Source organism: Guillardia theta (assembly GCF_000315625.1).
Source record: "Guillardia theta CCMP2712 unplaced genomic scaffold GUITHscaffold_262, whole genome shotgun sequence".
NCBI lineage: Eukaryota > Cryptophyceae > Pyrenomonadales > Geminigeraceae > Guillardia > Guillardia theta.
This window is the reverse complement of record NW_005434414.1, coordinates 27,694-40,031: the sequence shown is the minus strand read 5'-3', so window position 1 is coordinate 40,031 and position 12,338 is coordinate 27,694. Positions and strand designations below refer to the sequence as shown.

General features: G+C 53.9%; 3 protein-coding genes across 3 annotated transcripts; 1 reads left to right on the top strand and 2 right to left on the bottom strand.

Moving 5' to 3' along the window:
• Positions 1-3: 3 nt before the first annotated feature.
• GUITHDRAFT_121888 (hypothetical protein) lies at positions 4-2,775 on the bottom strand (the record flags this gene model as incomplete). Its single annotated transcript, XM_005818861.1, has 7 exons — positions 4-132; positions 361-770; positions 924-1,068; positions 1,315-1,395; positions 1,428-1,595; positions 1,643-2,402; positions 2,456-2,775. 7 exons carry the CDS (start codon positions 2,773-2,775, stop codon positions 4-6), a joined length of 2,013 nt encoding a protein of 670 aa, XP_005818918.1.
• Positions 2,776-3,435: 660 nt separating this feature from the next.
• On the bottom strand, positions 3,436-6,772 carry GUITHDRAFT_121887 (hypothetical protein; the record flags this gene model as incomplete). Its single annotated transcript, XM_005818860.1, has 25 exons — positions 3,436-3,474; positions 3,520-3,606; positions 3,792-3,854; positions 3,901-3,995; positions 4,044-4,104; positions 4,166-4,226; positions 4,275-4,339; positions 4,391-4,432; positions 4,550-4,598; positions 4,644-4,696; positions 4,746-4,799; positions 4,859-4,882; positions 4,931-4,986; positions 5,053-5,089; positions 5,135-5,242; positions 5,291-5,341; positions 5,394-5,495; positions 5,623-5,708; positions 5,771-5,840; positions 5,888-5,933; positions 5,980-6,048; positions 6,100-6,188; positions 6,238-6,347; positions 6,559-6,607; positions 6,659-6,772. The coding sequence occupies 25 exons, from the start codon at positions 6,770-6,772 to the stop codon at positions 3,436-3,438; spliced, it is 1,680 nt and encodes a 559-aa protein (XP_005818917.1).
• Positions 6,773-9,316: 2,544 nt separating this feature from the next.
• Positions 9,317-11,793, top strand: GUITHDRAFT_98705 (hypothetical protein; the record flags this gene model as incomplete). Its single annotated transcript, XM_005818859.1, has 8 exons — positions 9,317-9,682; positions 10,003-10,362; positions 10,425-10,493; positions 10,931-10,960; positions 11,015-11,076; positions 11,323-11,350; positions 11,395-11,432; positions 11,595-11,793. 8 exons carry the CDS (start codon positions 9,320-9,322, stop codon positions 11,686-11,688), a joined length of 1,044 nt encoding a protein of 347 aa, XP_005818916.1. The 3' UTR covers positions 11,689-11,793.
• Between the last annotated feature and the right edge of the window lie 545 nt (positions 11,794-12,338).

Sequence of the window (12,338 nt, the reverse complement as noted above, 5' to 3'; positions counted from 1 at the left end):
TTTTCAGCAGTTTCTACACACCACCAATTTGACGTTAGCTGGGATTCTGCTGGGAACCCACTCGAAGATTTTCTCTGGGTGGTGTTCCGTTGAGAACTCGTCGGTCCCCTCGACCAGGATGATGAGGTTGAACTGAGAAGAAGTGAGAGCAGGAGGAGGAGGAGGAGGAGGAGGAGGAGGAGGAGGAGGAGGAGGAGGAGAGGAGGAGGAGAGGAGGAGGAGAGGAGATAGAGGAGGAGGCGAAACACAGTCCTAATGGCCTGGTAAATGAATGGAGAAAAGGAATGATGCAGGATTGACAGGGAGGGAGGGAGGGAGGAGGGAAGGGAGGGAGGGAGGGAGGTAGGGTAGCAAACGAACCACTTGTGCAGCTTCTCTGAGGCACAAGGGGAAGTAGAGCAGGAGAGTCTCATACGGCTCCTGCTCCAGCTCTCTGCTCATAAACTCCTTCACCGACTGACTTTCCCAGCAGCCGTCCAGGAACAGGTTCAGGCATATCTTAAGATGCTGTAAGATCCCCCCCAGCAGGCCCCTAGCTGACTGCGACTGCTGGGAGATGTTGGCAAACCTGCTGATGACCAGCTGGGTCCTCCCTTCCTCGTCCATGTTGCCGAAGGGGGAGAGGTCGCTGGAGGAAGCGAAGACGGAGCCGTAGCGAGGAGACTGAGTGGAGGTGGAGGAGGAGGCTGAGAGACGGGAGGCAAGGGAGGCAAGGATGGTCGACTTGCCCGACCCTGGAGGGCCGACGAGGAAGATCGGGCTGCTTTCACCTGGAGGAGAAGTCAGGAGAGGAGAGGAGAGGAAAGGAGAGGAGAGGACAAGAGAGGAGAGGAGACGAGAGGAGAGGACAGGAGAGGAGAGGAGAGGACAGGAGACGAGAGGAAAGTGAAGGAGAGGAGAAGGAAGGAGAGGAGAGGGGTAACCTGTGTTTGTTGTATTTGTTTTTGTCAGCATGCCCATCAAGGTTTCAAACTCTGGGACGGGAAAGCAGCCGGAGGCGAGCCGGGCAGCGTGAACGGAATGGTTGCGAACCTCTTGGATAAAGTCGACATAATCTGGTGTAAAGTTCTGAAGAAGAAGCGAGTAAGAGAGCGGAAGTAAGGAGGAGAAGATGGAAGAGGAGGAGATTATGGAGGATGAAGAAGAAGCGGAGAGGAGGCAGGAGCATGGGAGAGGGAGAGGAAGAGGGAGAGGGAGAGGAGGCAGGAGCATGGGAGAGGGAGAGGGAGAGGGAGAGGGAGAGGGAGAGGGAGAGGGAGAGGGAGAGGGAGAGGGAGAGGGAGAGGGAGAGGGAGAGGGAGAGGGAGAGCTTACTGAGCTTTTCATCTTCAAGTCCATCTCTATGCTCTCCTGAAGTAACTGAAACAAGTTCTGCTCGATTCCTTCCAAGTAGGCCTGCCCCCCAAATTAGATTTCTATGCATCAACCTGCTGCTGCTGCTGCTGCTGCTGCTGCTGCTGCTGCTGCTGCTGCTGCTGCTGCTGCTGCTGCTGCTGCTGCTGCTGCTGCTGCTGCTGCTGCTGCTGCTGCTGCTGCTGCTGCTGCTGCTGCTGCTGCTGCTGCTGCTGCTGCTGCTGCTGCTGCTGCTGCTGCTGCTGCTGCTGCTGCTGCTGCTGCTGCTGCTGCTGCTGCTGCTGCTCACCTTGTGCTGCTCGTTGAAGTCGGTCACGCCAAAGGGGGTCCAGTTGATCGTCGACCTCACTATCTGCTTCCCCGACCCCAGCAGCTGCTGAGCTCGATTCTGGTGGATCCAGTCTATATAGGCAGTCCAGCTGCTGTCCAGCCCGTCCTTCTCAAGATCCTTGTAGATCTTGGCTCTTCCGTCCTTGTTGTTGATCCCTCGGATGTACCGCAAACTCATCACGCTGCCTTGACCGCCGCTCTTCCCCTCCAGGAACAGTTCCAGCTCACTCTGCAGCAGGCACTTGTTGTAGTCACTGACATGAAGCAGCTGGACGGCCTGCAGGAAGATCCTCCGCAGCGACTGCTGGACTGCCCGATAGTTTGTGAAGGCTCTCAGCTTGTCTTCGGGCCCGAGATCCTCGATATCAGCACCTCTTGCTATCTCTTCAGCAGCACACAGAGGCGTTTGCAACTTGTAGTAGAGCGGGTAGCTGTCTTCATCGGGCAGGTACCAGGCTCTCAACAGCTCCTTGTCCTCCTCGTTGACGATGTTGATGATGTCTGTGAAGGCATGCTTCGACAGCTTCGCGGGGAACGGAACGTGCCCCACCTTGTTCCCCACCATGGCCAAGTACCGCAACCCTACTGTAGAATGGTCGAGACAGTCCTGGGCCTCTTGCAAGCAGACCTGAGCGAAGTTTGGCTCTGGAGGAAGGAGGTCGTTAGCGCCATGCATCATGTCCACCACATCGAAGTCTATCCCTGACTCCATGCAGAACCTGCGCAAACAAGTCTAAGAATGGTGGAGCTATGCCGCACCACAGAAACTCACGCGTACAGCCTTGGGAACACATTCATGTGCAGCCTCGTCCTCTCCATGGCGAAGTCTTCGGCGTACCCTCCCACAAACAACTTGAAGCATCTCTTCACAGGCAAACTCGACAGCACCCTCCCTCTTAGCAGCAGAACTTCTGCTGCGATCTCAGCTTTCACCCCCTTCTCCTTCAATGGTGATCTCAGCTCCCCACTCGGATCCGTCGACCTTCCCGGATCTCCGATGTCCAGATGCTCTTTGGCGTCTTTGGAGGCATGGCTTTCCTTCCACACGTCACTAGCTCTGCTCTCAGAGCCTTCTCTTCGCAAGACGCTCATGTTCCCTTCTCAACAGCAACAGCAGGCACTGACTGAAGCTCGAAGAGGAGCCAGGGAAGGAGTGAGGATGTGAATCGGTCAACAGAGGATGATGGCAGGCTGGTCAAGGAGCAAGAGGAGGCAGCGGCTGGTTCCTTCTCGCCCTCACACTCTTCCCCTTGATCGCTCGCCGCAAGCAAGAGCCCGCCATGAAATTTTCAACCGTCTCCCAAAAAATTCGAAAAAAAAGTCAACCCTTACATTCGCCCCACCGGGTAGAGCCGCATGATTGACCGCCGGCCACGCCTGCCCCGGGCCCGGTCGCCGGGCCCGGACCCCGGCTGCCCAGACTCGGCGCCGTGATCAGCGATGACAGAATGATCGGAGTCGGAGTCTCCATCTGCCCAAAGCTAAGTTGGAGTCAGTACTCAGTCAGTACTAGTACGTTGACTGGCGAGTCGTCCCGGGCCCGAACTCAAGGCTCCGATCCATATTGAGGAAATAAGCGAAGGCAGCACACAACAGGTTTCAGAGCCTGATCTACTCGTTGGATGAATATTGTAACAGGATGTTCCCTGCTAGTCAGGGGCGAATGCTAAGGGGGTCGCTAACTTAACTTACGTCGAGACAGAAGCTGCTCGATCTATACAGGAGGGAGGAGGGAACCGTTGAAGTTCCCGTCTAGGGCGGCTGGGGGCAAATCGGTGGGATGACGCAAACCTGGAAGCAGGTAAGACGCGCAAGGGGAAGAAACGAGAGCGACACCTCCTGCCCGATCGACAGGGACGGCAGGATCGGAGCTCCAGCTCGATCCATGGGGGCTTGAACCTTGGCATTGATGTCTGGGTTGACCTGAAAGAAGTTCACACGAGAAGGAGCACAGGAGGAGGGAGGAGGAGGAGGAGGAGGAGGAAGAGCTAAGGGAGGGAGGAAGGCAGGAGGAGGAAGAGGGAGGAGGAAGAGGAGGAGGAGCGGGCTGGTGGTAGTGACGGGCAGCGCAGCTCATCGAGAGGAGATGGCTGAAGAGGAGGCTTCACCTCAAGCAGTCGGTCGACGGTCGTTTGAAACCTCGCAGCAATTCCAGGGAGGTCATCGAAGACCTATAGGAGCGTAAGGGGAGCCCAGCCCTCCTGCTCGCTCGCTCACCTTGGTCACGTACGTCGGCCCCAAGGTGATGCGAGTCTGTGGCTGGAGGTTCGAGATGTCCAACGGGAACTGGCTCGGCGAATCGATGGGGAAGACTGAGACGACAGTGAGCGACAAGTCGGGGGAGTTTCCAACGGCTTCACCTGGCTCACTGTTTGCTGACCACAGCTGGAGCCAGTTTGTGTGAAACTTTGTCGCTACTTTCTGTGGGGAACTCTCGTCAGCGGTCGATGGGGATCAGTGCCAGTAAACGCGTGAATCCCACCAGGAGGGTATCGGCCTGGAGCGTACAATACTGGCACCTCACCACCTTCACACCAAGACACCTGACGGGTCAAGTCAGCCCAACGGCACGCCATGAGGTCGGTCGGGACCTGATGTTGGAAAAGTGAGTGACTGGGTGGGTCACATTGAAGCAGAAGTTGTAGGTGTATCCTTCCTGTAACGATTCGCTCGTCAGTTTGCTACTGCACAACTTCACTCGGTCTACCTGCCCCTGTCGCGGTGTCCAGTCTACCGTCATTTTGCCGTACTGTTATGATCATTGTCAGTTCGAGACATTTAACGAGGGTCGAAGGCGATCAAGGCACCTGAGGCTGTGGGGTGAAGGGAGTAAGTTCATGAGAGATAATTTCACGTCAAATTTTACCGAGTCAAACTTGTTGCTGGCATCCATTGCTGAGTACCTCGCTTGAAACCTGAAAAGGAGTGAACAAACTTCCCACAGTACAGGCACACCCTACGTTGGAACCGCTATGGCTCCTTCCACTAACTTCCCTGAAACCTTTATTGCGACCTGCAGGATTTTCAAAATCTCGCACACTTGCAGAAGGTCAAGCTCTCACAGACGAAACAACAAAGACTGTTCCAGGGTTGGAGGTTTGAGTCACATTCAGGGCCTGTTTCGAAAGGTGCTCAATACAAACAGGTATTTCACATCTTACCAAAACAAACTCACCGCAGTAATAGCATACAACGTCATCTGAGACAGCTTCAGCAAGGTCGTGCAGGCAAAAAAACTTAGACGTACCGTCTTCATTGGGCAATTTACAAAGGCTAGTCGAACCTCGTCGTTGAACTGAGGATCTTTGTGCAAGATCAATACAAGGGAAACAGTCGGACCCTCGTGGGCTGAGAGTCCCTATCGTGTACCATTGTTTTGAAGGATCGAGTCAATGAAACTTGATAACTACCAACTGCGTCAGACAGAGCCGATTTCACGCACTCCCTTCACCTTGAGATCTGCTTGCACAACGAAGTCCTTCGAGGTTGCAACGTTGAAGGGACTTTGAGAAAGGTATGTCGAGTATATCCCTTGAGGAAACTTGGACTGGCCGAAGCTCTGTAGAGCACATGAGCTCGAGCTCGTCACGCAAGAGGATTCGGTTACAAGAGTGTAGGTTGACAACTGAGGCTTGAATGCAAATTGGCGTTCCCAAAGCTAATCAGCATGGTCAGAGCGCAAGTTGTCCAGGGAGACTCAATAGCTCTACCCCATCAGGGCATTTTCCATCCGATTGTATGCCACCGACGCACATCGTCGACGTCCGCCACGAGAAATTCCCATATGTTCCATTCAAGTACAAGCTCACGCTCTGCAGATGCTGTCAGGACACAAGACGCAAGCTCGCTCGAGACCAACCTGGCCGCCTGACGAAACAATGCATGCCCACGAGAGAAACGATACCACGGAGAAAGAAACCCACACAAGTCAACCAGAACCGAAATGAACGAGATCATACTTATTTGCTCCGGTCCCCCAATGGTGACGTTGTCGTAGAAACTGTGGTGAGACACGCGGATACGGACTGTCGCCAGCAAACAATAAGGATGCATTAGCTCTTCAAGGACCCACTGCTCCATGACAAACCTTGAATGCTTTGAAATGGAGCAGTTGTCATGCTGCTGATCGGTATGAACGGGCCGGTCACTTGCGAAAACTGAACAATGATAGTAAAATTCATCGCACTTGTCACTTGTCCATTACCTGGATATTGTACGGAGGAGAGCCGTAATAGAGATTGACATATCTCCTACATCAAGAAATCACAAGAAGCAACGGTTTGTTGGATCAGACACCTTTCTTTAAACGGAACGGTTTCAAAGAATATTTTCAAGTTGTACGGTTGAAGGAATTGCTGCTGCGGGCTGCAAGCAAATCCAAAGATCATGAAACAGTCAGGAAAACAAAGCGCTTACAAGATCGCAAACTCATAGATAATCAGATTTCCATCAGTAGGGTTCGGCTCTTGCCCGGGAAGCTTCTGTTGTATTTGTGTTTGCACATTCTGTTGAAGTTATCACACGGATAATGTAGAGTGTCTCATCACAGCACACCTGCAACTGAACCTGTTGAAGCAGCTCGTTCGATAATGAGAACTTGATCCCGCTTGCACCGTACGCGGCCACCACAAAACAGATGGAAGATTGCGGGCATTCATAATCGCCTGCCATGCCAAGTCACTTCCAGCTACAACCCAGCTGCTCTCCTCACCCCTTTTTAGAAGAGGAGGTAGGGGATTGGTAGGGAACGAGCAGTCAAGAGTATCGGAGGATGAGATGGAGCAGGTGCGGTTAAAATACGTTCCGTTCTTTCGATCAAGTCAGCGGCATTCCCATGTCAGGTTTCACTTCCAACCTGGGGGGTGCCGAGCGTACTCAAGTTCCCTTTGGAGGTGATCACCTTGAACGACGTGTCCACAAATCTCTGTAGACATCATCCATCAATTCTTGCTGACTGTTTGCAACTCAACACAACCTGAGCAGCCACGTTGGAAGCAAAACGCAGCGTTAAGAGGAGAAGAAAACAATATTTCATCTTGAGGTCTTGAATGGCCTTGTTAGTGCATGAGGGTGCAAAGATATGCAACATCACTTGGTGATACAACCCCAAGGAAATTCGACAAGTAGATGCTCCTGAGCATACACAATCAACACCAAAGGAGCAGCTGTGTTGGGACTACCTGTCAAGCACTGCTGAACTTACGTGTGTGGAACATCGGACGGTCTGTTTCGATCTGTACAAGCATGAGACAACAATGTTTGTATACCCAACGGAAGTGATCGTTCTCGCTCATCTCTCCCGTCATCGTTTCACTTAATCCTCCCCCGCTCAAACCTGTATCTCCCTTTCCTTCTTCATTGTCCCTTCCTCTGTTCCATGTTCTGTTTCCTCCCCGCTCTTCCCCTCTTCCCCTCTCCTGATCTCCTCATCTACTCTTGTCGCGCCATTCGCTCTACATTCTCTCCTACTCTCCTCTACTTCCCTCCCTCCAACGTCGCCATCTCAGTCGCCTCTTCGCACCAACCATCCCAAGTTAACTAAAATATTCCGAGTGTATGTCATGGCCCGGCGGGGCCGCGGCGCCGCGGCCGGCCCGGCCCGGCCAACCCGGCCCGGCCACCGGGGGCCGGGCGTCACTGCGAGCCTGAGTCCCCGGGCCCGGTACCCGGCCGAGGCTGCCACTGCCGGGTCAGCCGCCTGTGACCGTCACAAGCTGAGGACCGTAGGCAGCGCGCCGCGCCGCCGTCACGGTACGGCCCACGGTCCGGCGCCGGCGGCCCCCGGGCCGAGTCATCTGCTCCCTCAGTGACTGAGTGCGGCTCCAGTCCCTTCACTGAGTCATGGCAACTTGGCAAGCCTCTTGCTCCCTTCAAGGCTTGCTCCCTTGCTCCCGGCTTGCTCCGAGGCCCTCAGCCACCCCAACCGTCAGGCAGTCTCTGTCTCTCTGCCACGGTCTCCTGCCGTCTCTCCCAGGCTGTCTCTCTGTCTGAACCGAACTTAGGCCGCTCAGCCGGGCAGGCTGTCCGACGGTCCGATCTCTCTCGGAGAGGCTCTGCCAGGCTCTCTGTCTGTCTGTCTGTCTGCCAGGCTGTCACAGCGGCGTCCGACCGTACGGTCTGTCTAGTCAGATAGTGCCGAGTTAACAAAACTCTCCTGTAAACCAAGACGACTTACGAGGGGGCTTTCCTAGCCGTCTTGCTCAGTAAGGTCCTCTCATGTCTGGATGCTTGGGTTTCACATCCTAGCATACAGTCTATCTCTCATGTGCTCCTCAATTCTGGTTTTGTGTGCATTAAACTCGCGAGTCGGTCTTGAGCAAAAACTGTCTTGTTACAACTAAGGTCGATGTGATGTCTGCGTGACTTTGGACTAGTACAAGTCTAACAAACTTGTATTCCGTCATCGGACCGTACGGTCTGTCTGTCGGGCCGACGGTCTGTCTGTCTGTCTGTCCGAGGCTGTCACAGGCTCAGCCGTCTGTCTGTCAGGCTGTCCGATCCGAGGCTGTCTATCTCCTCAGGCTCGGTTTCAGGCCGTCTGACTCTCCGAGCCGGCGGCGGGCTCCAGTCGACTCTCCTGATTGTCCTCGTACTGATGACTTGAAAATGAAGACGGTCCGATCGCAGCTGATGAGACTACTTCCGAAGCCGCTCAGTCGGGGGGCGCATGGACTACCCCCTATTTTTCGTATTAAGAGGTGGTAATTGAGTAGGTGGGGTGTGTAGTCGGTGGTGTAGTCTGCCAGATGAGGTGGCAAGAGTCGAAAGCGATCCATGTGTGATGGGTAGGGGTACTTTCTGGAAAATGGAGGGGTAGTGGTACATCATTTGAGGTGGTTGGAAGTTGAGGGGTAGTTTGCAGGGTAAACTTGGGGTAGAGGTACTCCCAGCAGGATCACGTCCAAGTGGGAAACGAGGGGGTCACCAAAATCAGGGGTACTTTAGGTGGGTACATTCCCAGGTGATTTCTTTGAATTGGACGGGTTCACAAACGACATTGTGGAAAAAGGTAGGGTGGGGTAGTAGGACTTCGCCCGTCAGGGTGAGCTGATTCGGTACGGTGGGGTGATATTTCTATGAGGTAGGGGTACTCATTTACAATTTCTCACCGGCGTTTTTCATAGTATTTTGATGGGTAATCTGATAGTATATTGATTTAGAGGGGGTGTGGGGTAATAAATGTGGGGTAGGGTGACGATGGGTTCTTGCAAGCAGTTGGGGTGACCATGCAAGAAGCGAGACAGGAAGGGAAGAAGGAAAGGAGGAGGGAGGAAGGAGAAAATGAGGAGGAGAATGGCAGTGATGATCATGGGCAGAGGAAGAGCAAGAGGATGAGGAAGAAGATATGAGGTCCAGGGCAAGGCAGGCGAGGAAAAGGAAACTATGGTGATGACTTTTGAACGCGAGGATTTATGAGGGCTAACAATGTGCGAGAAAAGAAGAGGAGGATAGGATACAAGGAGAGTGAAGCAAGCTACAGAAGGATAGAGAGAGCAGGATGATAAGGGGTATACCCGACTACACGTAAGGGGCAAGGCTGGTCGGTGGTAGGGGGAAACGTCAGAAAATTGTTTGAGAGAAGACCGTGCACGAGAGGAGTGTAGTTCTTCCTTGAGTGCGTTGAAAGCTTTGCAGGATGGAGTACAAGCCGAAGAGCGTTCTGTTCACGGGAGGATGCGGCTTCATTGGCAGCCACGTGTTGAAGGCACTGGTCAAGAAGTACCCAGAAGTACGCTTCGTCAACCTCGATGTGCTCGATAGATGTGCTTCTGTGAACAACATCTCCGAAGTCTCCTCTGCTCCTAACTACGCGTTCTGCCGCGGAGATGTCTGCAACTTCGACCTCGTCTCACATCTCATGGAGTTCCACAAGATCGACACCGTCATGCATTTTGCCGCCCAGAGCCATGTCGACGCATCCTTCGGTAACCCCCTGGCTCACACTCAGACGAACGTTCTTGGCACGCACACCCTCTTAGAGTGCGCTCGTCGATTCGAGGTCCTCCTCCTCCTCCTGCTTCTCCTCCTCCTCCTCCTCCTCCTGCTCCTCCGCTTCCTCCTTCGCTTCCTCCTGTCTCTGCTTCTCGTTGTGCTGCTTCTACTCCCCCGTCAGTGTTGGAATTGAGTGTTTGTGAATGTTCATTATGTACTTGTATGTGCACTTGTACGTGGGCTTGCTTCTGCCTCGTTGCTATGTTCTCTGAGTTGATTCCCTCCTTCCTGTTGTCCTCGTCCTCGTCCTCGTCCTCGTCCTCGTCCTCGTCCTCTGGCACATTGGCAGTCCCCGCCCTAACTTCAGCTGCTGATCGATGCTGGCAGATCAAGAGGTTCATCCACGTCTCAACGGACGAGGTCTACGGAGACGTTCTGGGAGACGGAGTGGAGGAGAACGCCATGTTGGAACCCACGAACCCTTACTCGTGCTCCAAGGCTGCTGCTGAGTTCATCACCAAGGCATACATGAAGTCCTACAAGCTCCCCGTCATCATCACGAGAGGAAACAACGTGTACGGCCCCGCCCAGTACCCGGAGAAAGTCATCCCCAAGTTCATCCTGCGTCTGCTCCGAGGCAAGAAGTGCTGCATCCACGGCAAGGGCGAGGCTCGCAGGAGCTACATCCACGTCGACGACGTTGTTCGCGCCTTCGACGTCATCCTCCACCGTGGAGAACCCTTCCATGTGAGGAGAGGAGCCGGGGGGATGCGGTGAGTAGGGAGGCTGACCAGCCTGCTGCCCCGCAGGCCTACAACATCGGATCCCCTTTTGAGATCTCCATGATCGAGCTCGCTCACCAGCTCATCCGCGAGTTGGTATGCTTCCTACTCCTCCTCCTCTCATTCCTCGCTCTCCTTTTTTTCCTTTTTCCCCTCCCCTTCCCCTCCTCCTCTCATTCCTCGCTCTCCTTTTTTTCCTTTTTCCCCTTTTTCCCCTCTCCTTCCTCTCCTTTTTTCCCTCTCCACTCCTCTCCTTTTTCCCCCTCTCCTTCCTCTCCTTTTTTTTCCCTCTCCTTCCTTTCCTCCTCTCCCTCTCCACTCCTGTCCTTTTTCCCCTCCCCTTCCCCTCCTCCTCTCCCTCTCCACTCCTCTCCTTTTTCCCCTCCCCTTCCCCTCCTCCTCTCCCTCTCCTCTCCTCTCCTTCTTTTCCTCCCTCCTCCTCCTCCTCTCCCTTTCCTCTCCTCTCCTTCTTTTCCTCCCTCCTTCCGTCAGTCCTCCCCTTGTGTCCTCCTCCTGACCTGATCTTGCCTCAGGGTCTCCGCCCAGCTGGATCTGAGGGAGAGGTTTGCCCTTGTTTGTCATCTTGACGGTATTGCGCTGACCTGCTGCTGTCTCAGCTGGTTGAGCACGTGCACGATCGTAACATCAACGATCTTCGCTATGCCATCAACGACACCAAGTGAGCTGTTGTGCTTGGAGGAGGAGGAGGAGGAGGAGGAGAAGATGTGGAAGGAGGCTGAACGATGGAGATACATGTTGATGTTGATGTTGATGTTGATGTTGTGTGCCTTTCGTTGTTCTCCTCGTCTTGTGAGGTGTCAAAGTTAAGTGACAACTCATAAGCGACCATGTCGATCCCCCAGACGCGACAGTCGGGGCTGTGCTGGACTCTACGCCCTGTGACGTGACTGACTGTGGCCTGCAGGCTGCAGAATCTCGGGTGGAGGCCGGAGGTGACGTGAGCAGCTCCTGCTTGTCTGGTTTGACCTCCTCGTAGGTGGAATGGAGCCAGGGGCTGACCAAGACCATCGAGTGGTACGCACGCTCCTCCTTTGCTCTCCTCTCTCTCCGCTCTCCGCTCTCGCTCTGCACCCATCTCCTCCTCTTCGCTCCTCTTCTCTGCTCCCCTCCCCTCCCCTCCCCTCCCCTCCCCTCATCTACTCTCCTCTCCTCGCTCGGCATCCAACGCTCGTCCAGGTACAAGGGGCTCAAGGACAGCTACTGGCCGGACTACGAAGAAGCGCTGGCGCCTCATCCTGTGCGAGATCCGTCGAGGGAGTCGGTCATGTGAAGATGAAGGACGAGGATTCTTGTCGTCGAGATTTTAACATGCGTCTAGTTACAATGATAAGACAAGAATGAAGAGAACTGCAAAGACAATGAATGTCATACGTGGACGTTTTGACTGAGGGTGATGATTGAGATGATGATTGAGGTGATGATGATGATGATGATGATGATGATAATGATGATGATGATGATGGAGACAACGTCATTGACGACGACGAAGATGATGATGATGACAACGATTTAGGACCTCCAGCAACTTTCTCCAGTCGACATGTAAAGTTACATCATCTTGAAACAAAAGATTCTGTGTTTCTATCAAGTTTACAGTATGTACATTGTCAGTTCAAAGAGCACGTCACGTTTCTATCGTTGTCTTCATCATCCCAATCTTACTTCCTTCAACAAATACGGGAGGATCGATGAAGTACACCTGGCAGAATTTTACAGATTGTTTGAGCTACACCACCTTCCTGCACCTCCTCCCTCCTTCTCTCTCACCTTGGTTTGACTCGACTCGTCAACGTTAGCATATTTCGCCGCATGCATCATCCAATCTAAGCTGCACCAGGCAGGAAGCTGCCAGACGATCAGTCCTGCAGAGAGGCGTTCGAGGGGAGGGAGGAGGGAGGGAAGGGGGGGGGGGGGGGGGGG